General features: G+C 62.7%; 1 protein-coding gene across 7 annotated transcripts; it reads right to left on the bottom strand.

The window, feature by feature from the left end:
* Positions 1-408: 408 nt before the first annotated feature.
* On the bottom strand, positions 409-19,333 carry LOC141959848 (protein O-GlcNAcase-like). Of its 7 annotated transcripts, none has more exons than XM_074904138.1 (17): positions 18,924-19,333; positions 15,583-15,634; positions 10,286-10,383; positions 9,690-9,820; positions 8,664-8,835; positions 8,211-8,309; positions 7,621-7,905; positions 7,209-7,337; positions 5,626-6,698; positions 5,381-5,555; positions 5,037-5,093; positions 4,238-4,323; positions 3,894-3,998; positions 2,183-2,274; positions 1,607-1,799; positions 1,356-1,527; positions 409-1,041 (listed from the first exon to the last, which is right to left on the bottom strand). In XM_074904138.1, exons 1-17 carry the CDS (start codon positions 18,961-18,963, stop codon positions 905-907), a joined length of 3,096 nt encoding a protein of 1,031 aa, XP_074760239.1. In that variant the 5' UTR covers positions 18,964-19,333; the 3' UTR covers positions 409-904. The 7 variants fall into 7 exon arrangements, with proteins under 7 accessions (XP_074760239.1, XP_074760238.1, XP_074760245.1 ...); XM_074904137.1 differs by having other exon boundaries at positions 8,664-8,866; positions 10,290-10,383; XM_074904144.1 differs by having other exon boundaries at positions 5,626-6,383; positions 8,664-8,866; positions 10,290-10,383.
* Positions 19,334-22,517: the final 3,184 nt, after the last annotated feature.

Genomic DNA, 22,517 nt, shown 5'->3' with positions numbered 1-22,517 from the left:
AGCCGGCTTTGGAGGCCACGGAGCAGAAACCTTCAGTGACGGTTTTCTCCGTCCACTGCTCCCTCCCATCACTTTCCCAAAGGTTGCAGCAGGACAGACGGCCCCCCCTTGGCCATCCCATCTGTCCTGGACATGCAACGGCCTCCAGACCCACAAGGCAGCCACAGGGGAGGCCCGGGCCCGCGGGGTCCCATCCCACAGGGCTGGGGTCTGCGGGAGGGGCCGAGGGCTGGGGGGGCAGATGCAGTGGGGGCTGCTCTGTGTGAGGTGACACTGGACCCGCTGCGAGAATGGCCGGTGTGAGGGGCAGACAGGGCTGGCTGGAGGGTGGGCGTGAGAGCGTGAGAGGGACACCCTGGCACCCCAACACCCTCCCCAAGACACAAACTATGGTGAGAGCCCAGCAAATGCTTTATTGCTACGGACAGCACTTCCCTCAGCCCCTGGCAGCAGCAGGGGAGGCTGCCTCCCCGTGTCCCGCACCAGATGGGTCCATCCAGACAAGGTTCTTGGTGCTGGGAGCCAGCCCCGGCACCAGTGTGTGGTGTGGAGAGAGCTGGACAGCCCAGCCTGCTCCGAGACCCCCACCCCAGATACCACCCAGCTGCAGCTCTGCAAACGGCCGGGGGCATTGCTGGCTCCCCAGCAAAGGGGGAGGGTGCTCAGCAAGCAGGAACAGGCAAGGGAGGAGCAGAGGGGCCCTGATGCCCACATCTCCTGAGATGGCAGAGACACCTCTCTGTCGCCCTGCGTGCAGCCCGGTGACACCCTGCTCATCCCCCGGCAGGTACCACCCTGCTCGCGGCGCCATGCTACTGCAGCTCCCTCAGGCCGGTGCTGCTGGGATGGGGGCTCAACCTGCCCCGTGGCACTGCCCCCCGTCCCTGCACCCACCGCAGCCTGTTCAGAGGAGACGTCCCAGGAGCTGAGCGCCGGGAGAGCTGCTCCAGGCCACTGGCAGGGCGACGAAGCCCAGCTTGCCGTAGAAGCTCAGTTGCTGCCGGTCAGCAGCACTGACCTGGCAGAACACTCCCCGTGACCCTGGAAGGGATGCGAGGGGTCAGGCCCCCAGCATCGGGAACCCAGCGCTGGGGCTGGGGGCCAGTGACTGGGGTCCCCTCCACGAGGGCCGCAACCTCCCTCTGCCCGCTGGCACCAGGTCCACGTGTCCCCAGGGGCAGGGGGGGCACGGTGGGTGCCTGGGAGCTGGGACCAGACTGTCCCAGAGGGGACGGGAGCCCCACGAGGGGTGAGGCCGCTCCCAGCTCTGGGGCGGGCAGGGGAGCCACTGGGACAGGGGCTGTGCGGGATGGCGGGGCCCTCAGGCCCTCCCAGCGTGGGGAGGCCGTGCTCACCGTTGGCCCTGAGCGCGCTCAGCAGGCAGATGGCCAGGCTGCGGCTGGCCCCCACGTCCAACACGCGAGGGGCCGTGCCCAGCTGCACCAGGGAGGGGAAGCGCCGCAGCACAGGCAGCGGCACTGCCGGCGGCTCTGCGTGGAAGAAGAGCAGAGCTTCCTCCAGGGCATCCTGCAGGAGACAAACACAAGTGAGGGAACCCCCTCCAGCCCCCCCATAGCGGCTCCCCTCTGCTCCGGGTGCCCCTCACCTGTCCCAGAGCTGGAGCACCCGCGCCCAGGTCTCGGGGGTACTTGTGCCGTACAGCCGGCAGCCAGCTACTGTCTCGCTGCTGCAGGAAGCCTTCAGCGCAGAGTGCTCCAGCCGCGTAGCCGCATGGACCCTCCTCATCCTCCAGCACAAACGTATACTCGGGGCTCAGGCTCAGGAAGCTGCCCAGCAGCCTGCCAGCCAGAGCAGGAGAGCCGCTGAGCCCAGCCTGCCCCCAGGAAAGCAGAGACCAGCCAGCCTCCTCCGCCCTGCTGACAGGACGGCACCCCAGCGCCCACTGGACCATCCCTTGGAGACCCCCCCCAGCAGAAGCACTCAGCCAAGGGGAGCCACCGCAGCCCCCCTGCAGCTGGGCTGGACAGTGGGTCCATCCCCACGGCGGCTGCCATGACCCAGCTGGACATGAGCACAGGGACCTGTCGGGGTGCAGGCAGAGCTGGTCCCCGCAGGGGTGAGAGGCAAGGCCACAGCCTCACGCCACGGCCCGGCACCACTCAGCACATGGCCAGGCTTGGCACAGCCTGGCAAGAGGGAGCCCAGAGGGACCACGACTCACCTGTCCCCGAGGAGATCAGGGTGGGCCGCGAGGATCTCTGCGACTTCAGGGTCACAGTCCAAACTCTCCTGGCACATTCGGTAAAGCTCTCCCTGGAAGACCCAGATCTACCTCAGCCCGGGCTCTGCCTGCCCTGCCCCATCCCTGCCCCACTGCTGCCCCTCGGCTGCCTGCCGCTCCCGCCACGGCCCCAGCCAGAGCACCAGCAGCTGCCCCAGTGACCATGAGCGGGGCTGCAGCCCCCAGTGCGTCCTGGCCAGGGGCGGGGGCGAAGGGATGAAGCGCTTTGGCCGTCCAAGGATGCTGGCGTCTGCCCCAAGTGATGCACCGTGCAACCGTGCACCACCTTCTGCTGGCCTCTGAGGCTCAACACTTCAACATGAGAAACCGCCACTCCAGTCGGGCATCCCAGAGCCACCGCTGCTGAAAAGACGCGGCTCGCCCCAGGAGGGAGCATGCTCCGAGCAGCCGCGAGACCAATACCAAAACTCAAGTCTCCACAGAGCATGTGCAAAGTGGGACATCTCAAAATCTTGGCCAGATTGGATTTTGCTGCCGCTCCCAGGACCAGCACAACAAACATCCCAAACAACACGTTGCTGCCCAGAGGAGAGGCTGCCCTGACAGCTGAACGACGAGGGCGACAGTGCCTGGGAGCGTCGTTCCCAGAATGGGCCGGAGCACTCGGCGGGAATTTTCTCTCCAAGTTTCAGAGGACACAGACATTCAGCTTGTTAAAGTTTGGCCTGATCAGATGAAATCTGACAACAGGTAGTTGAAAACAAGCTCTTGCAATGGGAATTGCTGGCAGCTGCAGTCTATTATAATCTGCTCTTGTGCTTCAACTCCTCCTCTGATTGTTGCAGGCGCTGCAGCTGCGCATCACCTGGGCTGTATTTAGCAGGGATTGTATGTGCAGCTGTGCCCATGATGGGTGGATCTGCAGTGTTAGCACATCTGTCAGGTGCTTGCTGCACCGTCTGGTATGTGGGAACCCAGAGCTCTGTTGGATTTGGCAGCAGTTTAACTTGTGTCCATCCACCTCCCAATTTTCCTTTTCCTCCCATCCCATTGAGCCACTGGATGCCAGAGCAGGGGCTGACAGCAAGCAGCTCATGGCTGGCAGGCTGTTTCCTCTCCAGCAGGGCATCACCCTGCAAACTGGGTGAGTGTTTGAAGAAGGGACTGACTGGGAGCTGAGCAGTGCCCAGAGCTGCAGGTCGCCATCCAGACTTGTCCTGTCTGGATCTTTCCCAGCATCTGCTTATGGCCACTGCTGGAAATCAGCACTGAGGGTGCTTTGGAGAACGCCCTGGTGACCTGGCCACCCTGAGCCCGTGCCAGTTTATCTGTGGCTATGCCCGCTGCTCACTTCTGGGCCAGGCCTCCTGTTGCTGGCTGCCAGGAGCGGCTCTGCCTGGGCACTCCCCACTGGGAGGCAAGTGATGGTCCCTGCTAAGGCCGCTGGCCACCGTGCCTGCTCTCCAGCCCAGGGGGCTGACACGCAGCCCCAGTGACCTGACCCGGCTCCCTCTGAGTGGGGGCCAGACCGCAGTAGCCCCCTCCCACCTGCATCACCCTGCGCTGCCAGCTCAGTCTGGGGTCAGCAGCGGGCGAGCGTGTATGGCGCCAGCACACGTACAGCACAGGCTGTGCAAGGGTGAGCTCTGGCCTGAGCCGTGCAGGCCACCCTTGGGGCTGGGCCTCCCACCTTGTCCAGGGGCAGCAGCGGGCGCAGGACGTACAGCTGGCTGGATGGGAAGAGTGGAGGCGGATGGTAGAAGAGGTCACAGCTGTTCCCCACGGGCAGCAGCGCCTGGAACAGACACAGTCCATCAGGGAGACTGTCCCAGCTCCAAACCTTGTCCTGGAGGCAGCGGGAGGAGGGTCCCTCTGAGGCATCCGAAACCCCAGGAGCCACGGCCCAGGCGCAGAAGCCTGGGGCAGCTCAGCCTTCCCAAGCCTAAAGAAACCCAGTGGCAGGGCCAGGAGCTGCTGCTGGGATCCCAGCTTCCTGATGCTCCTTCGCCTCTGCGGGCACAGGCAAGCTCTCACCTGCAGCTCTCCAAAGAGGCCCCCACGACGTGCCCAGGGCTCAGCATCCCCCCGCAGCGGGATCGGGGCAGTGATGCTCTGGCACCCTGGAGGCATCAGGAGACAGACACAAGCAAGGTGAACAAAAACCTGGTGGGGCAGGGGGACATCAGCAACATCACACAGTGACATCGCAATCCATGCTAGTCACAGACAGCCCCAAGGATCTGCTCCCGCAGCTGTGCAGCCCAGGCACGGGACCCTGCAGCTGCTCTCCCATGGAAGTGGTTCAAGGCACATGCCCCGTCTCACACTGAGCTTAGAGACCCTCCCAGGCTGCCATCGGTGACAGCTCTTGGTTTGTAAGAGGTCACAAGGGTCACAGAGCAACCGGGAACCCTGAACCAGAGAAACAGGGTCTTCCAAAGTGATGCACAGGCATTCAAAATCCAACCTCACCTCTGTAACCCGGGGCGTTACGGCTCCAAAAGGCCCGTGGATCCCTTTTACCAGAAAGGCTAAGGGGTCCTTAGACTAAAAGGGCTGAGGAACCATGTCCTAGAAATGGGCATTCCTTCGGACTGAGAGATGAGGAAGAGCTGCTGCAGTGACTGCCCTGTCCCCAGCAGCAGTGCCCCATCCTGCCTCGGCGTGTCAGGGCACAGGGGGGTGCCGACCTTCCCGTGACCCTTCTGGCTCCGCTCGGCCGGCCGTGTGCGGGGAAGGGCAGCCTGATGGTGAGTGCTGGCTGCGGGGCTGGAGGTGAGGGAGGGCAGCAGCCAGGGCCCCACTGCCCAGGCGGGGCAGCACCAGTACTTACAGCCAAAGCAGCTTCCCCAGGTGCCCTTGGGGTCAGGGTCGCAGAGCAGATGGCCGTCTGCAGAGGAGGCGAGGTGGTGAGCACAGGACATGGGCTAGTGGCAGGGAAGGTGTCAAGGGGAGGTGCACTTGACCCTGGGACCCCCTGCCAGAGGTCTGGGGTCCCTGACACCTTCACCTCTTAAGTGGGGGACACAGTGGGTCACCACAGAACAAACTTCAGATGCCCTGGGTGTGCTGCACTGCCCGGGGACCCTGCACTTTAACACGGTTGGATCTGGCCAGGGTGTGAGTACACGCTACGGGGCCACAGGGGCTGGCTCGGGGCTGGCATCAGCCACGTACCCAGCCAGAGGACAAGGGCGCTGGCGGCCAGCAGCATGTTGCGGATGTCCCAGAGGTACGGGTGGAGGTCGTAGAGCAACGCCCGCCCGGCGCTGCTGACAAAGCGGCTGTGCAGGCGGCATGTCTGAGCGCAGAGCAGCTGGAAGGACTGGGCTCGGCCGCGCCACTGTGTGCCCTGCAATTGGACCCAGCGTCAGTGCAGCTGTGACAGCCGCTGTCCTGCGCAGCGCCCGGACCAGCCTTACCTCGCAGGCATCCGCTGCTGGGGCTGGGACCCCCACGCTGAGGCTGTTTGCCCAGAGCCACCGAAAGTGCTCCAGGAGATGCTGCGCCAGTGGCCCATGATGGTAGGGCAGGTAGAAGAGCTCCACCAGCATCTGCACCTCCGCCAGAGTCAACAGTGCCATGGGGCTGGATGTGTCCTCCTCTGGAGACACGGGTGCTGTGGAGCTGGACGTGGCCTCCTCAAGCGTCAGCAGTGCCACAGGGACAGACCCCGCCTCCTCCAGGGTCAGCGGTGCTGTGGAGCTGGTCCTGCCCTCCTTGGGGGTCAGTGGTACCGTGGGGCCAGACACAGCCTCCTCCAGGGTCAGCAGGGCCACGGGGCTGGACCCAGCCTCCTCTAGGATCACTGGGGCCATGGGGCCAGGGCTGGCACCAGCCCCATCGGTGAGTGGTGCTGTGGGGCCAGGGCTGGCGCCAGCCCCATCGGTGAGTGGTGCTGTGGGGCCTGGGTTGGTGCCAGCCCCATCGGTAAACGGTGCCGTGGGGCCAGGGCTGGCACCAGCCCCCAGCCCTGGGGGTGTCTGGGGCATTTCAGCTCTGCTGGCCTCAGGCTGGGTACCGCTGGGGGGCTGGCAGGGGCTGCCACCCCCCATCCTGGCACCACCAGTGGGTAGGGGGAGGTCCTGGCTGGTGGTCCCATTGCTGCAGCACATGGTGGGACCTGGGCTGTGGAGGGTCTCGGTAGCCCCTGGTGTTCCTGTGGACTGAACACTCCCAGCTGCGCCGGGCAGAGCAGAGGAGGGCTCACAGCTCTCTCTGCTCCCCGGGGTGAGCTGGTTCCCATCCCCCACGGGGATTTGCTGCCCGTCAGCAGGGGACCCGCTCCCACTGCCCTTCTCAGGCTCCGAGGTTGCCTTCCTCCTTCCCTCGCCTGCTGCCATGCTGCAGGGCTCAGGGCCATGCTGCTCTGCCCCACCGGGAACAGAGTCGTGGGGCTGGGGGTCGGGCATTACCCCCTGTCCTCCTGCTGTGCCAGGCTGCAGCCTCGTTCCTCCCTTGAGGCTGGCACTGGGGTGTCCCGGGGTCCTTCCTCCTGGCAGAAAGGAGCAAGGGGGCAGCCAGTCCAGCACCCACACGGACACTGCTGCTGGCGGGGCAGGACAGCCTGGGGGGGGCAGGACAGCCCTGGGAGCAGCCATGCTGGAAGCTCCATCTCCCGAGGTGACAGGGACCAGGACCATGAGCTTTGCATCGCTCTGTGCTCTGGAATTCGGTCCTCTGTGGCTGGTGAGGCCACAGGCTTTGCGGAGGCAAACACTGTGAAACACCGAGCTTGCACCTGGCTGAATCCCTTTTCCAGAGCCGTAACACAGCCCAGGCACCCACGCTGCCAGCTGAGGAGACCCCCTCTGGGATACAGCCGGGGCAGAAGCACCCACAGCAGCATGGCATGACAGACACCCACCCCTGCCCACCACGACACACTGACCCCGCAGAAGCAGATGGGCAGGGCATGGGGCTCCCCCACCCCACCCACCCCACAGAGCTGGTCCAGCGTTGCGGATGGCCGAGGGATGCTGCATGGTGTGAGCTCATCACCTACCTTGCTCCAAGGCCTGTCGGTTTATCTCGGCCACCCAGTCACGCAGCGCCAGCTCCAAGGCCTCCTGGGGGCTGTAGCTCCCCTCCTGCGGGCCTTGGCTGTCCCCCAGGGCTGCCGTGGTCTCTGTCCCTGAGGAACTGGAGCTCATCAGCCCAGGCAGCCCCGTTCTGCTTGATGGAACTACCCCATGCCATGCTGAGGGCAGGCAGCCCCCCCACAGGGAGATGCCCCCAGCACAGATCCCATGCCCTGGGATGCCGGGGAGTGCCCAGCCAGGTGGGACACCTCGCCCAGGCTGCCATACAGCTGCAAAGACGGGCAGCGATGGGCAGGCCTTGCCCTGGGCGCACAAGCTCACTGCCGGCACTGGAGCCCCGAGCACAGAGCTGCCTGGGGCGTGGGGGCCAGGTACCTGTGAGATCAGGGTGGGCACCACTCCCCAGCTCGCTCCGGAACCAGCTGCCCAGTGTGTGTATGGGGATGAAGTTGGCCTGGAGCTCGCAGTTGGGGTTGAGGAGCAGCCCACAGAGCCTAGGCACGAGCCCGGGGGCACGTCCCGTGTAGGGGCCCAGGAAGACACGTCTGCAATCGTAGTCGTTGGCATACAGGTTGTCCCAGATGACAGGCGGGCGTCGCAAGACACCCTCCACCTCCTCCAGCAGCGCGGCCGAGAGCTCCTGCGACACGACCTTCGGGCCTGGGGCGTCATGGCACAGACACGTGTGGAGCACGTGGGTGGCGCAGCCCCTCGTGCACACTCACAGCAGGGACGTGCCCACCTCCAGGTGCTGTGCAGACGTGGGGGACAAGCCACCCCACCCCGGACAAGGAGCGCACCCAGACCCATGCGCCAGGCTGGCCGGGGCTGCACCCCACGGTGCCGAAGGGCACCTCAGCGGGGCCACGCGCTGGCACCTCCCCTGGGACAGGGACGGGCTGCGGTGTCTGCAGGTGGTGGCTCTCACCGAGGGGCCGCAAGCCCCAGCCAGGCCAGGCGCTCACCTGTCCAGATGATGCCGATCCCTGGGAGCAGCTCCTGGCCGATGGTCAGCAGGTAGCAGGACTGTCTGGGGCTGGGAGAGCAGAGCGAGCTGCAGTACTCTGGGGAGAGAGCACAGAGCATCCCTTGAGGGGCAGAGGGACCAGGAAATGAGGGGCTGCCCGGGATGGAGGGATGGGGCCTGGGGCCATGCGCAGTGCAGGGTATACAGCACACACAGCTGCTGGAGTGCCGGCCCAACTGCAGCCTGATCCTGTCCCAGCCCTGAGCTCTCCAGGGGTCCTGCAGGAGCACGATGGGGCTGGGGAGAGCCGTGAAGGCCGTCAGGGCAGGCAGCTCCCAGCAGACACGTGCTGGGTGCAGAGGGCACCCTGGCCTGCTCTGGAGAGCCATGGCTGGGCAAGCACTGGGCTCCCGGGGAGGGGTGGCTGGGGCCACACGGCTGCAGGTGGTACCTGTAGGGCAGAAGAGGAAGACGGATGGTTGGCCCAGCTCCTGGTACACCTCGTTGGCCACAGAGGCCTGAGCCTGTGCCAGGGAGGGAAAGACGTCTCTGTCCGCTTGGCACATGCAGGGGTCGATGTCATCAAAGAGCAGTGCGAAGGAGTGGCACCCCATGGCAGCCACCTGCAGGCATGGGCACAGGCTGCTAGCACCCCTGGGCAGCAGAGAGAAAGGAGGCAGCGAGCCCTGGACGAGCCTCTGATGCCTGGGGCGACAGCAGAGCTCTGGGGCACCCAGACAGACGGGGCGGGCAGGGCAGCCCTCACTGCGTCCCCCTTGCCATGTCCCTCTCACCACATCCCCCTCGTGTCCCCCTCACCATGTCCCTGTCGCCACGTCCCCCTCGTTGTGTCCCCCTTGCCACATCCCCCACACCTGCCCAGCAGATGCCATGGCCACAGCACACCTCACTCGAAGCCCTGGGCACAGCCGTGTTTGCCATGGGCCAAGAGCCCTTTCAAACCAGTTGGTGCTGCAGTGGCCTGGAGCCCGCTCCCACTGTGCGGCTGCTGAGCAGCCCCACTCTGTGCCCACCACGTCCCGTCGCCCCACGCCACACCCCCACATCACCCGGCAGCACTGGGACCCCCAGGAGCGGAGGCTCGGGAGCTGCCCGGGGAGGTGATCCCTGTGCCAGGGCTGGCTGTGGGTTTCTGGAGAGGCGGGCGGGCACGGCTCAGTGTTCCCGATCCTCCTGGGGACCAGGGGCTCAGCACCCGCCTGCACCAGCCCCCAGTGCTGCCCAGCAAGCGCTGGGGCTTGACTGGTCCCTCTCCTGCCCCAGTGCTGCCTGCTGGCAGCCAGGCATCCGCGGAGCCCTCGGCTCCCTGTCCCTGTGACAGGGACAGCATCTCTGACACCGGGCACCCCCGATGCGCAGCAGCAGGAGGGGTTTAGAGCACCACAGCAGCCTGCGGGGTGGGCAGGAGGGTGAGCCTCGCCTGGGAGCAGCGGGAGGAAGGAATGGCCCACGGTACCTGCCTGAGTTTTTGCTGCAGCAAGAGCCGATCCCCAGCACTTGAGAACACCATGTCCTGGCCAGCAGAAATGGCGAAAACAAACTCCACACCCTGCTCTTGGGCAGCTTCGATGAGAGACCGCATGCGGGCTGGGGACGAAGCAGGGGCGGAGCTGTGAGCGCTGGGAGACAAGGGGTGGGGGGAGACAAGGGGTGGAGGGAGAGGGAACCGCAGCAGCCCCAAAGGAAGGAGCTGAGGGCATCGGGAGCCCTGAGAGAGCATCTGGAGGGGAGAGGCCTGGGGGAGAGAGTTTCCAGTCTCTTGGGACACAGAGGACTCCCCGCAGGCTCTGTGGGTGCTGACATTCGAGCATACAGCCAGAGACCCATGTGGGGAGCTCCCCATTCTGGGCGGCCTCCTAGGCCCATGCGATGGGCAGGCTCTGGGGGTCTCCCTGCAGCAGGCAGGGCCTGCGGGGCTCCCTGCAATGGGCCGGCTCCTGGCAGAAGGAGCGGTAACAGCCGGCCTGACCCCCTGAGATGCAGACCACGCTCCACCCCTGCAGACCTGGGGCGCCCGCAGCCCCCCCGCGCTGGGGCCCAGAGAGCCGCTACCTGCCTCATGCTCTGTGTAGGGCTCTCGCCAGAGCAGCCGGTGCTTCAGCTCATCCTTGGGCGCGTACATGTAGCAGTTCAGCCCCCGGTGCTTCAGCCTGTGCAGCAAGGACAAGGGGTCACCCGAGGTTCCAGACCAGCTCTTTGCAAAGAGGTATCTGGGCAGGGGCCAGCCCGCACCTCCAAGAGCTCCTCGGCTCACGGCACTGCTCTGTGTCCCAGGCTGCTCCGTGTCCCAGGCTGCCAGCCCTGCTCTCACAGAGCCCCCGGGTGCGGAGCCGCGGCTCTGCCCTGCGTGCTGACAGCTGCACGGAGACATCAGCCTCACCCTGTGCTCCCAGTGCTGAGACCAGCGATTTGTGCTGTTCAGGGACCTCCAGAAAGAGAGTGCATCTGGATGAGAAAGCCTCAGAGACCAGTAGGACGCTGCCTCCCGGGAGATGGGTTAACACCCTTGCTGTGGAAAAAGCGGGTGGGAGGGACCAGCTTAGTCTAAACAGCCCCTTATAACCCCTTGTCAAAGTCCCGTGATGAGGAAAAGCTCGATGTCCTGAGCAAGGAATGGAAGAGGGACGAGTGGCCAGAGCAACCTCCACGGGAGGAAGAGGGATCCCTGGGGGAGACTGAGAACAAAATGACCAAGGAGACAGAGGACGGGGTGCAGCGGCCCCAGCCCTGGAGCCCAGCTGTGGGGCTCTGTCAGGACAAACCACCCCTGCAGCTTTGCAGCAGCTCTTCCAGGGCTTGTGGTGAGACCTGGGGAAGCACGTGTCATCTTGTCTAAGCATGTCGGGGCTGGGGGGCGACTTCTTTTCCCTTTCTCGTCAGCTCTAACTTACAATCAAGAACCAAAGTTGTTTGCAGCCCAAACACGCAGGCTCCAAGGTTTTCTGTTGTGACAAGTGAGTTCAGATGAAGCAGGTATGTACGAGGTAGTTGCCCCTCTGGATGTGAGGGGTCTCTGTGGAGCAGAAGCAATGGAGACACCTCAGAGAGCTGCCACCTCACTGCTCCCCCAGGCTCAGCGTCCAGGACTGGGGTGTCGCTGCAGGCACAGGCTGGCCTTGGGGACAGCCCGGGGTACCACACACACCCGGGGAGCCCTCACCTCTGCAGACCCCCCCACATCATCCCCTTGAAAAGCCCGTAGCCTGTCTGCAGGCTGGCCTGGCTCCCCAACAGTCCCTGTATGCCTGCTGCACCATTCCCAGACCATGCCTTGATCACTTGAACAGCTCAAGACCTTCAAAACTCTCACTCTGCAACGGTTTTTGCACCTGCTGGGTCTCACTGGGCTCTTTCACTGTCTTGCACTTCTCATCTCCTCTCCTGTGAGGCACCAGCACAGGACACGGCACTGCAGCCCCAGCCCCGCTCTGGATACAGAGGCTGCAGCCTCCTCACAGCCACTGGACTGTCCCTTGCCCGCCCCGGTCTCCCTTTCCTCATGTTGTGGCCAGACACGCTCCACACCACCTGCCCAGCTGCTGCACAAACACCTTCTTTTTGGCTGCCTTAAAGGGTGTTTCAGTGGAGGGGGCCCAGAGCAGGCTGTGGGTTTACTGCTGGGATGTGTGTGAGCCACATGTCACTGTGGTCCGACTAAAGAGAGTCAGGCAAAAACGCCAGCAGGCCTGCATGGATGAACAAGGAGCTCCTGGACAAGCTCAAACACAAGGAGGAAGCCTCCAGAGGGTGGAAGCAAGGACAGAAAGCCTGGAGAGAACACAGAGAAACTGTCCAAGCAGCCAGGGATCAGGTTAGGAAGGCCAAAGCCCTGATAGAATTAAATCTGGCCAGGGATGTCCAGGGCTACAAGAAAAACTTCTATAGGTACATCAGTGATAAAGGAAAACTAGGGAAAATGTGGGCCCTCTCTGGAGGGAAACGGGAGACTTGGTTATCTGGGACATGGAGAAGGCTGAGGCACTCGACGAGTTTTTTGCCTCAGTCTTCACCAGCAAGTGCTCCAGCCACACCACCCAAACCACAGAAGGCAAAGGCGGAGACTGGGAGAAGGAAGAACCACTCACTGCAGGAGAGGATCAGGTCTGGGACCAGCTCAGGAACCTGAAGGTGCACAAGTCCACGGGACTGATGAGATGCATCTGCAGGTCCTGAGGGAACTGGCAGATGAAGTGGCCCAGCAACTGTCCATCGTATTTGAGAAGTCATGGCAGTCCAGTGGAATCCCCAATGACTATAAAAGGGGAAACATAATCCCCATTTTTAAAAAGGGAAATAAAGAGGACTCAGAGAAATACAGGCCAGTCAGTCTCACCTCTGTGCTCGGCAAGATCACGGAGGGGATCTTCCTGGAAACTCTGCTGGGGCACATGGAAAACAAGGTGATTGGTGACAGCCAACACAGCTTCACTGAGGGCAAATCGTGCCAGACAGATTTGGTGGAATTGTGCAAAGCATCTGACACTGTCCCACATGACATCCTGGTCTCTAAACTGGAGAGACATAAAATTGATGGATGGAGCCCTCAGTGGATCAGGAATTGGCTGGACAGACACACTCAAAGAGCAGCTCCATGTCCAAGGGGACAGCGGTGGCCAGTGGCATCCCCAGGGTCGGGGTTGGGCCCGGCGCTGTGTAACATCTTTGTGGGACATGGACAGTGGGACAGAGGCACCCTCAGCAGTTTGCTGATGACACCGAGCTGTGTGTGGGGACACACTGAGGGAAGGATCCAGCCAGAGGGACCTGGGCAGGCTGGGGAGAGGGGACGGGCTGACCTCAGGGAGTTCAACGAGGGCCAAGGGCAAGGTCCTGCCCATGGGCCAGGGCAATCCCAGCACAAACCCAGGCTGGGCGGAGAATGGCAGGGGCTTGGAGCCAAACCATTCTGTGATTCTGTTCCATGACACAGCTCTGGCAGCTGCTGTGCCCACCCTGCCGGCGAGACTGGCAGGGCAGCTCCAGAGCACCCCAGTTAACATGGGGCTCGGCACTGCTGACAGGGTCACATTGACACTGATCCACGGGTGTCAGGGGGCCTGTCAGAGGAACTCTCTGGGACTGCAAGATTTTTGCCAAGCCCTGCACGTGGAAAGCCCCAGGACACGGAAAAGCAGCAAGTGCAGGAGCAGAGCTCTGGCAGGGTGGGCGGCAGAGCCGGGCGAGCGTGAACCTGCGGCGGGGCGCTGCGCCTGCGCAGACTGTAGGTGGCAAAGACCAAGTAAGTGGAGAATAAAGGAGCAAACGCAGCACTCAAGTGATTTGAAATGGCTGTTAAACTGGGCTTCAGCCAGCAGTACACATCTTAAGACAGTCAAGAGTAAAGTCCTACCTAGGTAAAAGAATTCAGAAGCTATGGTGTCTGAAGTAAAACAACGAGCCATTAGTTGAACATGAGTGCCCTCTGCAATGCCACTGGTAACCCAGCAAAAGAGAGAGCCCCAGATTAATCTCTGCAGAGTGTCGGGCAGGGCTAGGGAGATCTGGTGGCCTCTGTGCTGGCTGCAGGTGCTGCCAGATCAGCGGCCACAGTGTGGGAAGGACGCTGATAAATCAGTGAGTCTGTCCTGGAGCCACACACACAGACACAGGCAGAAAGCCTGTGAGCAACAGTCTTGGAGCCCAGTCTGCCCATCACCCCAGCAGAAAGCCTCAGCCCACCAGCGCTCCGGAGGAGAGAAAAGCCACACCCGGCAGTCAGGGACATGGCAGGGTTCAGGGGTGACTCACGCGGACACGCATTCGGGCGAGACGGGAGAGGAAAGGTCTGCAGCTCTCCAGATGCTCCACTGCAGCCAGAGCTGAGGGGAAGCAGGTAGGAGAGGGATGGGGGCCGGCCTGCGGGAGATCAGACTGCACCGTCATAAGACCCTTTCTGGCCTCCAAAAGCACAAATTCCTTCCAGAATCTCCCCAGCAATCCAAGACTCACTGGAAATTATCAGGACTGAGCAGACAGCTCTTTTGGCACTCCTGCGTGAGAGCCATCTGATATATTAATTTATTTTTATTTATCCTCCTTAGCAGATGATGTTTTACACTTTCCCACGATGAAAAGGCTGGGAAGCACTTCATGTACCACATGATACAAGTGCCTCATCGTGTTTCTTTCCAGAGAAGAAAAACACCAATGAACGTACCGCTCATGTGTGCGAACATGTGAACGTACATCTCAGCTCAGTACCAGGCAAGGCCGTCGTTAGACCTTCTCATTCCTAATATACTTTAAAACACCACATCTTGTTTTACTTCTGGTGCGTTTTCCTGAAATTTTCCAAGCTACGTTTTTCTGTATCAGCATCTCTGGTCCTTACTTGCACTGAAACTGTGGAACTGTCCATGCTGTCCCAGCACATAGCCCTGCTGTGCCCCGCACCCCCCCCAGGCGCCATCCCCAGGGCAGGACCCGCTGGCCCAGCGCTGCCCAGGCTGTGACCACTGGCCCGTGGCAGATGCTCCATGGGAGAGCCCCAGGGCCCCAGTTCATTAGTGGCAGGTCCTGCCAGCGCAGCTCAGGCTGCTGATGGCCAGCACACGGGCGCCAGCTGCGAGGAGACAGCTTTTCCTCTCCTGCAGATCAACTCCCATCCCAAGGTGATTCTAACAGACAGGGACAGATCCTGCCCGCATCCTTCTGTCACAGGGACACAAGGGCCACCTCCACACCGGGCAGGGATGGCAGCCTCAGCATCAGAGAATCACAGAATCACCATCACAGGATGGTTTGGGTTGGAAGGGACCTTGAAGATCCTCCAGTCGCACCCCCCTGCCGTGGGGGCACCTTCCCCTCCCGGCTGCCATCACTGCTCCCATGGCGTGAGCAGCAGGGGCTGACCCTGCCCCGCTGACAGCTCCCCAAGGGTCTGTACCCTTCCTGCAGCGCCTGTGCCAGCAGCACCATGCCAGTGTGCAGAGGCTAGTGCCCACCAGCCCCTCCGGAGCCCTTCCCCTGGGGCACCCAGACAAACATATCTGGCTGCAGCTGGGCCGGGGCAGAGCCCCAGCACCATCTGCCGGCACGGGGCTGCAGAGCCCGCAGGCGTCTGTCCCGGCGTCCTGGGGCTGCCTGTCCATCCGTCCATCCCACAGCTGCCGCACCCGGGCCCAGGGCCGGGGAGCCTCCCCCGGGGGGAGAGATCCGGGGCTGCAAGAGTGCTGGGACAGAGAGGGCTCTGCAGGGCAAGCCCTAGGAGAAGCATGAGGCCCCTTTGCTGCCATCGCCCTGGTGTCCCGAAGGCAGGGCAGCCCCAGGAGCCTCTACAGCACCCTGCCTTCCACCTTGTCACTCTGCCACAGGCTAGTGCCTTCAGAGAGGAAAATTCAGGTACTTGCCATTGAAAGAGAAGTTTCCTCTGTTCCATAGACCACGGCCTCCCATAGAAACCTGTAAAAAGGGGGGGAAAAAGTCAAAATGCCATTGTCAGTAACTGCCTCAAGAAAGTCTCTCCCTGTACTACCCCTAAGTGGCTGCTCTTACGCCCAGAGATCCACCAGTTGTTCATCTGTGGGTGCGCAGGTATCTGTGCTCCTGCTGGCATTGGTATTCAAGCAAGTGGGGATGATGTCTGTGCTTCCGTCCTTCCCAGGAAGAGGCAGCTGGGAAGAACTGCACAAGGCAGCACTTAACTTGGGGAATTTGCACAGTGAAAACTAAGCCTGGAGGAAACGGCTGAGGTTATAAGGCACTCAGGCATGATTTCGGGGTGCACCGAAATACAGAGCTATTGTACATCCATCCTAGAGTTTTCCAACTGCAGATTTTCTTCTTGAGAGAGATGAGCTCTGTGTCTCTCTGCAGCTCTCCGTGTCTGTGTAGTGTCGAGCTGTGTCAAGCAGAGCATCATCACTCCTGTATGAGCTATAAAACCTGCCCTCTCCATCTTTAGTCACTGCACAACCCAAACTGCACCAAAACTGCACCGAGCCAGCTCTCCCCTACGCCCTGCAGACACATGCCTGACTGCAGCAGGGCAGGCCTTGGAGGCGGCATCCCTGTCCCATGGCAAGCTGTGCCAGCCAGGAACGTGCCAACAGCCCGCAGGGCTGCCCACAAGTGCTGGGACTGTGACTCCACAGACATGTCACAGACACCTTGTCTGTCCCCCACTGGAAAACACCATCACCATAAGTTTGCAAAGGGAAAATCCAGAGGGAAAGCGCAGCAGGGAGCAACCTTACCCGCTGTCTGCTAACAAAGACGCTCATCAGTGAGCACCAAGGCTGGCCGCAAGGACATTGCCTTTCCAGAAGGTTCACACCAACAAAACCGAATGCAGGAAATACGGAGCTGGAGTCAGCAGATTCCCAAGTGTTTCTTAACATTTCCACTTCTGCTGCTTGCAGGCGTTAGGGGGTTGTTGGGCACCGGTGTCTGAGATGAGCTGGAGGCTGCAGCACCACAGCAGCAGACTCTGCCCCGTGCTCTGCACGCAGGGAACAGCCTGACCGGATGCAGGGAGCGGGGCTCTGCCAGACATGCGGCACCTTTCACAGAAGGGCCCTTCCTATTCCTGCGTGTAGGAAGACCTGGGAGGTGCAGAGTTGCCTGCAAAGCCAGCAAGAAAGAATACCCAGTGGAAAGGAAGCCAGTTCAGTTGGGGACAATGGGAGAAGAGGCAGGCTGGAGAGACGCAGACTTCAGAGCTTCTTAAAGAGGAGGTTAATGAGAACCTGTGAGTGTTCCAGCACAGGCTGAAATGTAGCGAGAGAAGAATTTTTCAGTCACTTCAAGTCTCTGCAAGATCCAGCAGCTGCAGAATGAAGTCTCACAGAAAATACATCACGTCTTGATCAGTGATGGCAATTGGCCTTTGAGGCAGCTTCCTGATTTCAGATGGGCAACTTTTGAACCAGTCCATGCACTTTGCAGCAGACAAGGCCAACAGGAGCAGACACTCAGGGAGGTGACTGCATCCATGGAACTGGGCAGCGCACAAGGACTCCGATAGTCTGGGAGAAAGAACCAGCTCACAGTGTCTGGCCCGAGACCAGCACCGCCCTGAAAAGCACCTGAGAGCACTGGAGCTGCCTGCGGGGGGGTCGGTGCCTGCTCCCTTTGGCAGAGGCCCACCCTGCAGCCCTCACACAACCCTGGGCAATGGCTGTGCCACAGCACACACCAAACGTTCTCTTCTTTGCAGACAGATCTTCCTTCCACCTGCTTGAACATCTGCAGTTACTCCATCTATTCTGAAATAGTATATATTCACCTTACAAGACATCCCCACCATGCATGGGGCCAAATTTGTGGCCACTCAAGGATCCCAGCAAACATTCCAGCCAAAGAAGGTATTTTCATGATAAATGTATTTTCCATTTCCCAACCCCTAGGAACTCCTGCTCAGCTGACAGCAAGGTCCCAGGAGTCCCTGCACAGCACCTGCCTACAAACGCCTCACGCTTTGCTGTGGACTGACACTGCCTTGCAAGCATGACACTCACCCCCTACACATGCCCTGACAGCAGCAGCTCTGTTGAAAATGCCATCCCAGTGTATTCTGTCCAGTAAAGTGGCTTAAATTAAACCAGCAAAATCCGTTTGTACCAGTGGCTGCTTCTCCAAAGGAGTGATGTTGGTGCTCTGCTTTTCAGAAGACAGATGAGCATTGACGAGTGATGCTCTGTGTTTGTACTCGGCTCTCCCATGGCTCAGATCACACCAGTAACCTCTCAGCACCATTACTGGCCAAACTCCGGGCCATCTGGGATGTCCCCCAGCAATTTCTTCACAGCCGTTAGCAAAGTCTTGATGAATATACTGGGATCAAAGTCACCAGGCCCCATCTGTTCCCTCTCCCGTCCTGGGTGCAGGCCACCCAGAGGCCTCAGTCTGTCCGTGCTCTCGGGCTGCTGCTAGCAACGTCCCAGGTGCCAGGGGGGAGCAGGGGGCTCTGAGTAGGACACACCACCCCTAGCCTGCCCTGGCCCTGCTCCGCAGCACCCTGTTCCTGCCGGGCCTGCGGCGCCAGGGTGAGGGAGACTTTCCCTCCTCCCTCTCCAGGGACGGGCTCCTCCCGGCGTGGCTCTGCTGGCAGCACCAGCGTCCTTCTCTTTCCCGGGTCAGCTTTCCTATAGCAGTGATTCTCGTCTGACTCACTTCTTTTTACTACCAGCTTCCCCATCCCTGCACTTTCTATTTATTGTGTGATTATTTGCATGGTGCTTCTGCTTCCTCCCAGGCAAGACAGCGGGCTCCAGCGCCGTGCTGCGCTGCCAGGAACAGCAGAGATGCTCTTGCCTGGTGGTGCCGGGCCTGGCCCAGCTCCAGGGGTGCCACGCTGCAGGAACGGGGGGGTGGGGGGGAGCAGAAGGACGGGGCCGAGCCATAGGAGCTGCCGGGAGAGCCCAGGCTCGCCCTGGCCAGACCCCGGCACCGCCCCGCACACCCCGGGGATGCTGCCCCCGCGCCCAGGGCAGAGAGAAACCCGCTGCAGGGCGCTGGGGGCTGAGCCGCGGGTCCCCGCGCCCCGCTGCGGGGGGGTCCGGCTGCGCTGGGATGGCTGCGGGGTGCAGGGGGGCTCTGGGGGTGCCGGTCCCGGACCCCTGGGCAGAGACCGGGTGCTGTGCAGCGCCCGGCTCCCGGCGGATCCTGGCGGCCCCTCCCGGGCCCTGTTCGCTCCGGGTGGACCGGGCCGGCCCCTGCAACCCCCGGACGGGGCCCCGGGGGAACCTACCTTCCACCACGCCGCAGAGGAAGCGCGGCCGCCCCGCCATGGCCGCGCAGGAGCGGCCCTGCCGGTGCTGGGGGGGTGCGCGGGGGGAGGGATGGACGGAGGGATGGACAGACGGAAAGACAGAGGGATGGCGAAGGGACGGAGGGGTGTGCGGGGGGACGGGGGGTGGGATGGGGGATGCGCCGGGAGATGGGGGTGTGCGCGGAGGGATGCGCGGAGAGATGGAGCGTTGTAAGAGGGACAGACGGATGCGCGCAGGGACAGAGGGATGCGCAGAGGGATGCGCGCAGGGACAGAGGGATGGACGGAGGGATGCAGGGAGAGATGGGGGGATAAAAGGAGGGACGGAGGGATGGGCGGAGGGATGGAGGGGTGCGCGGAGAGACTCGCGGAGGGACGGCTCCACCGCCTCCCCCCCCCCGCCCCGCGGAGACGCGGCCGCCGCAGCGCAGGGGGCGGCCCCGGCGGGTGGGGCCGTGGCGGGGCCGGCGCGGGGCGGGGCGGGGGAGCCCCCGCGTAGTCCCCAGGCAAGGCCGCCCCGCCGTGGGACCGGCGCTTCAGCCCTTCCCGGCGGGCGCAGCCCGAGCCACGCTGCTGCAGCGGGGCCGAGACCGCGGGCGGGCTCTGAGCAGCCCCCCGGGCCGGAGTCCCCCCAGCGCCCGGAGCCCCCCCAGCGCCCGGGCCTCCGGGTGGGGCCGGCCCGGTGCAGCGCCGGGGCCCTAGCCGCAGCCCGGCGCTCCCGGCACCCCGGGTGCTCGCTGGCACCGGGGCCCAGGCTGGTGCCGCGCCCGCCGCCAGCACCGTGTCCCTGGCTCCCCCCTGGCGGATGTTCTCGGGGTGGGGTCCGAGGGCCGTTATTTCTGCCCCCTTTGCAGCTTCCCGGGACCCAGCGGCCCAGGCCCCAGAGCTGCTCCCGGTGGTCCGGTGTCACTGTCCCCCTGTATTCGTGCCTGAGCTGGCACCGTCCCACCAGCCCCTCGCGTGGGGCGCGATGCTCCCCAGCTCGGCGGTGCCGTTAGAGCAGGCCCGCTTCTGTGCCTTGCACGTGACTCACCTGCTCGCATACACCAGGCTGCTATTTCCTTTTTGTCACACTGCTCTGAGCTGTTGACACATGTTTGGCTCGTGATCCGCTCCGTCCCACAGGTTCTGCTTTGTGGAACTGCTGCCACGTCATTAGTTCCCTCTCCTGCAGCTGCACAGTCCCTGGTACCTGCCTACACCCAGGACCCCATGTTTGATGTCACTGAACTGCTCTGCTCTTTTTCTCACCACTTTTCCTGTTTGCCAGGCTCATTGCAAGGTAGACCTGGGTCCTCCAGCATCCCCAGCCAAATGGCATCATAACCCAGAGAACAAGCCCACAACTTTGTTACCGTGCAGGTGTGAAGGATGGAGCCAGGCGAGAACAGGGATGCACTCCTCCTGCAGAGGCGCTGCCAAGTGCCCCCCCAGCAGCTCTCACCCCCTGCAGCCATTTCATCTAACCCGCAGGCACAGGCTTCCACAGCAGAAGTGGGCATCAGAGGCTTAGAAAATCAGGATCTGTGGCATCTCCCTCTCCCCTGGGCAGGTCAGTATAGTGCTAGGAAGCCAAGTCACGGTGTCCAGGCCATCAAAGCTGCAGGGACCCCAAGAGGAACTGGCCAGCAGCGGCCTGGCAGGGTCATCAGGCCATCAGAGCGCACTGTGGGTGAGTGAAGTCTGCCTGAAGGTCGGCAGTGGGACACAGAGGAGGCTGTGCAAAGCAAGGAGAGCCCAGAGCACTTAGAGCCTCAGCCCCTGAACAGGAATCTCATACCCAGACTCACACACAGCAATAAAAACTGCATGCTGGGTGCAGGACAGAGAGTGACGCTGCAGGAAAGGCAGCTCAGTGCCACCAGGATGGGTTATTCATGTGCAGGGAGCAACTACTGGGGCTTGCTGGGAAGAGGCTTGTGCTCGCTCTGTGCCTCACAGCCTGCACCAGCACCTGCTGGGTCTTGCTGGGGAACACTGGAGTTCAAAGGCTCTTGGGGCAGCCTGGAGCAGCCCAGGGCCCCCGGAGTGGCCGCAGTGCCCCGGCACACAGCAGGGTTTGCCATGCGGGTGAGGCACACGGCAGGGTTCGCCATGCGGGTGACACCCCCCTGGCTGTGAGGACTGTCAGAGGAGGAGGCCGAGCAGGGCTGTGTGTACGCAGGTGTGTTTGCTGTGATTCTTCCCCTTCCCTGTTGTCTCTGGCTATTCGTCCCATGGTTTTCTTGGACTTCGAAGTTGAGCCAAGTGGCCTGTAACTCTTCACTTCCCTGTTTTTCCCCTATCAAGGTCAGGCACTGTGCCACCCCTTTTCCCTGTTCTCTGAAGCACCATCCATCCTCTGCCAGTTCTTCACTGACCTGCAGCCCAGCCGATGTGTTGTTCCCCCTTACCCAGCATCAGCACACACCTTTCTGATCCTGGGGGCGTTAGCCGTGCCATCCAGCCGTCAGTGCAGGCTGAGGGGCAGAAGCCATTGAGCACTTGAGTCCTGTCACCTTCTGCCGTCCCTCTCAGCCTCGGTGGGACAGTGGGCCCCATGGGCTGCTCAGCATCCTCCTACCAGCACCTTCTATTTTGAAGGTTTTCTTGCAATCCTTCATGTTTCTTGCTAGTTACAATTCTTCTCATACTTTGGCTTCTCTGACTCTTGTTAGTTTTTTCTGTTCCTCCTATTTTTTCCCCTAGTTTCTACTTTTATGCCCTTCCTTCTCAAGTTCCAGCTCATTACCTGACCTATGAGCCCCCCTTCCCCCAGTGCTGGGGTGGTTTCCGTTGTGCCCCATCGCTTCAATAAAGCACTGCCAGATTTTCCGAATACATTTTGTTGGACCTGACCACCAGCTCCCTGAGTTCCTTCTGTTTTCTCTGGAAGTCACTTTGAAGTCGCTCTCCACTTCCACCCCCCCGAGTGCTTCCTCTCTTTCATCTAGAGGAAGGTCTGGGGGAGCCTCCGCCGTGCCCAGGAGCCGGCAGCCCCGGAGGACGCGGGGCTGCGGGGGACGTGCCCCAGGCCGGCCCCGAGCCTGTGTCCAGCCGCTGTCACCCCGCTCCTGCCCCGGGGGGCCCCGGCAGCGCTTCCTCCGTCTGCCCCCCCGCGCCCGCCGCGCCCCGAGCCGCCGGCAGGGCCCCGGGCCGGGCCCGACGTCCCCGCAGACCCCGCTGCGGCCGCGGCACGGCTGGGCCGGTGTGTGCGGCGAGGCCCCGCCGCGCCGGGCGCTGCCCTGGGTGTCCCCTCCCCGGGCGACTCGAGGGCTCCGCCACCGGCCCTGCGGGGCCTCGCGTAGCGGCTGCCGCCGGGGGAGGGCGGCCGGGGGCGGCCGGGCCCCCACCAGCCCCCCGGGCACGGGAATGTCCTCGGGCGGGGCCGGAGGCGGGAGCTCGCCGCGGGGTGCGGGCAGCGCGGCGGGGCCGGCTCCTTCCCGGGCGGCCGCGGGTCCCCCGCGCTGGCACCGATCCCGGCCCCGCCCGCGCGCGGGGGGCACCGGGGGGGGGCACGTCCCGCGCGCCCCGGGGGAAGCCGCGCCTGCGCCCGGTGAGGGCACAGGCCCCGCCCCCGGCCCCGCCCAGGCC

Source organism: Athene noctua, chromosome 4, assembly GCF_965140245.1.
Source record: "Athene noctua chromosome 4, bAthNoc1.hap1.1, whole genome shotgun sequence".
In the NCBI taxonomy this organism is placed as follows: Eukaryota; Metazoa; Chordata; class Aves; order Strigiformes; family Strigidae; genus Athene; species Athene noctua.
Note: the sequence above shows the minus strand (reverse complement) of the source record. Positions and strands in the feature narration are given on the sequence as shown.

What these genes read in the sequence shown, in the direction of transcription:
- LOC141959848 (XM_074904137.1), bottom strand. Translation starts at nt 18,963, where the DNA reads ATGGCGGGGCGGCCGCGCTTCCTCTGCGGCGTGGTGGAAG. An exon ending in GATCGGCATCATCTGGACAG is followed by an intron (nt 7,906 to 8,210) that starts GTGAGCGCCTGG and finishes ATGACGCCCCAG; the next exon opens with GCCCGAAGGTCGTGTCGCAG. An exon ending in CCTGATCTCCTCGGGGACAG is followed by an intron (nt 1,800 to 2,182) that starts GTGAGTCGTGGT and finishes TCTGGCTGGCAG; the next exon opens with GCTGCTGGGCAGCTTCCTGA.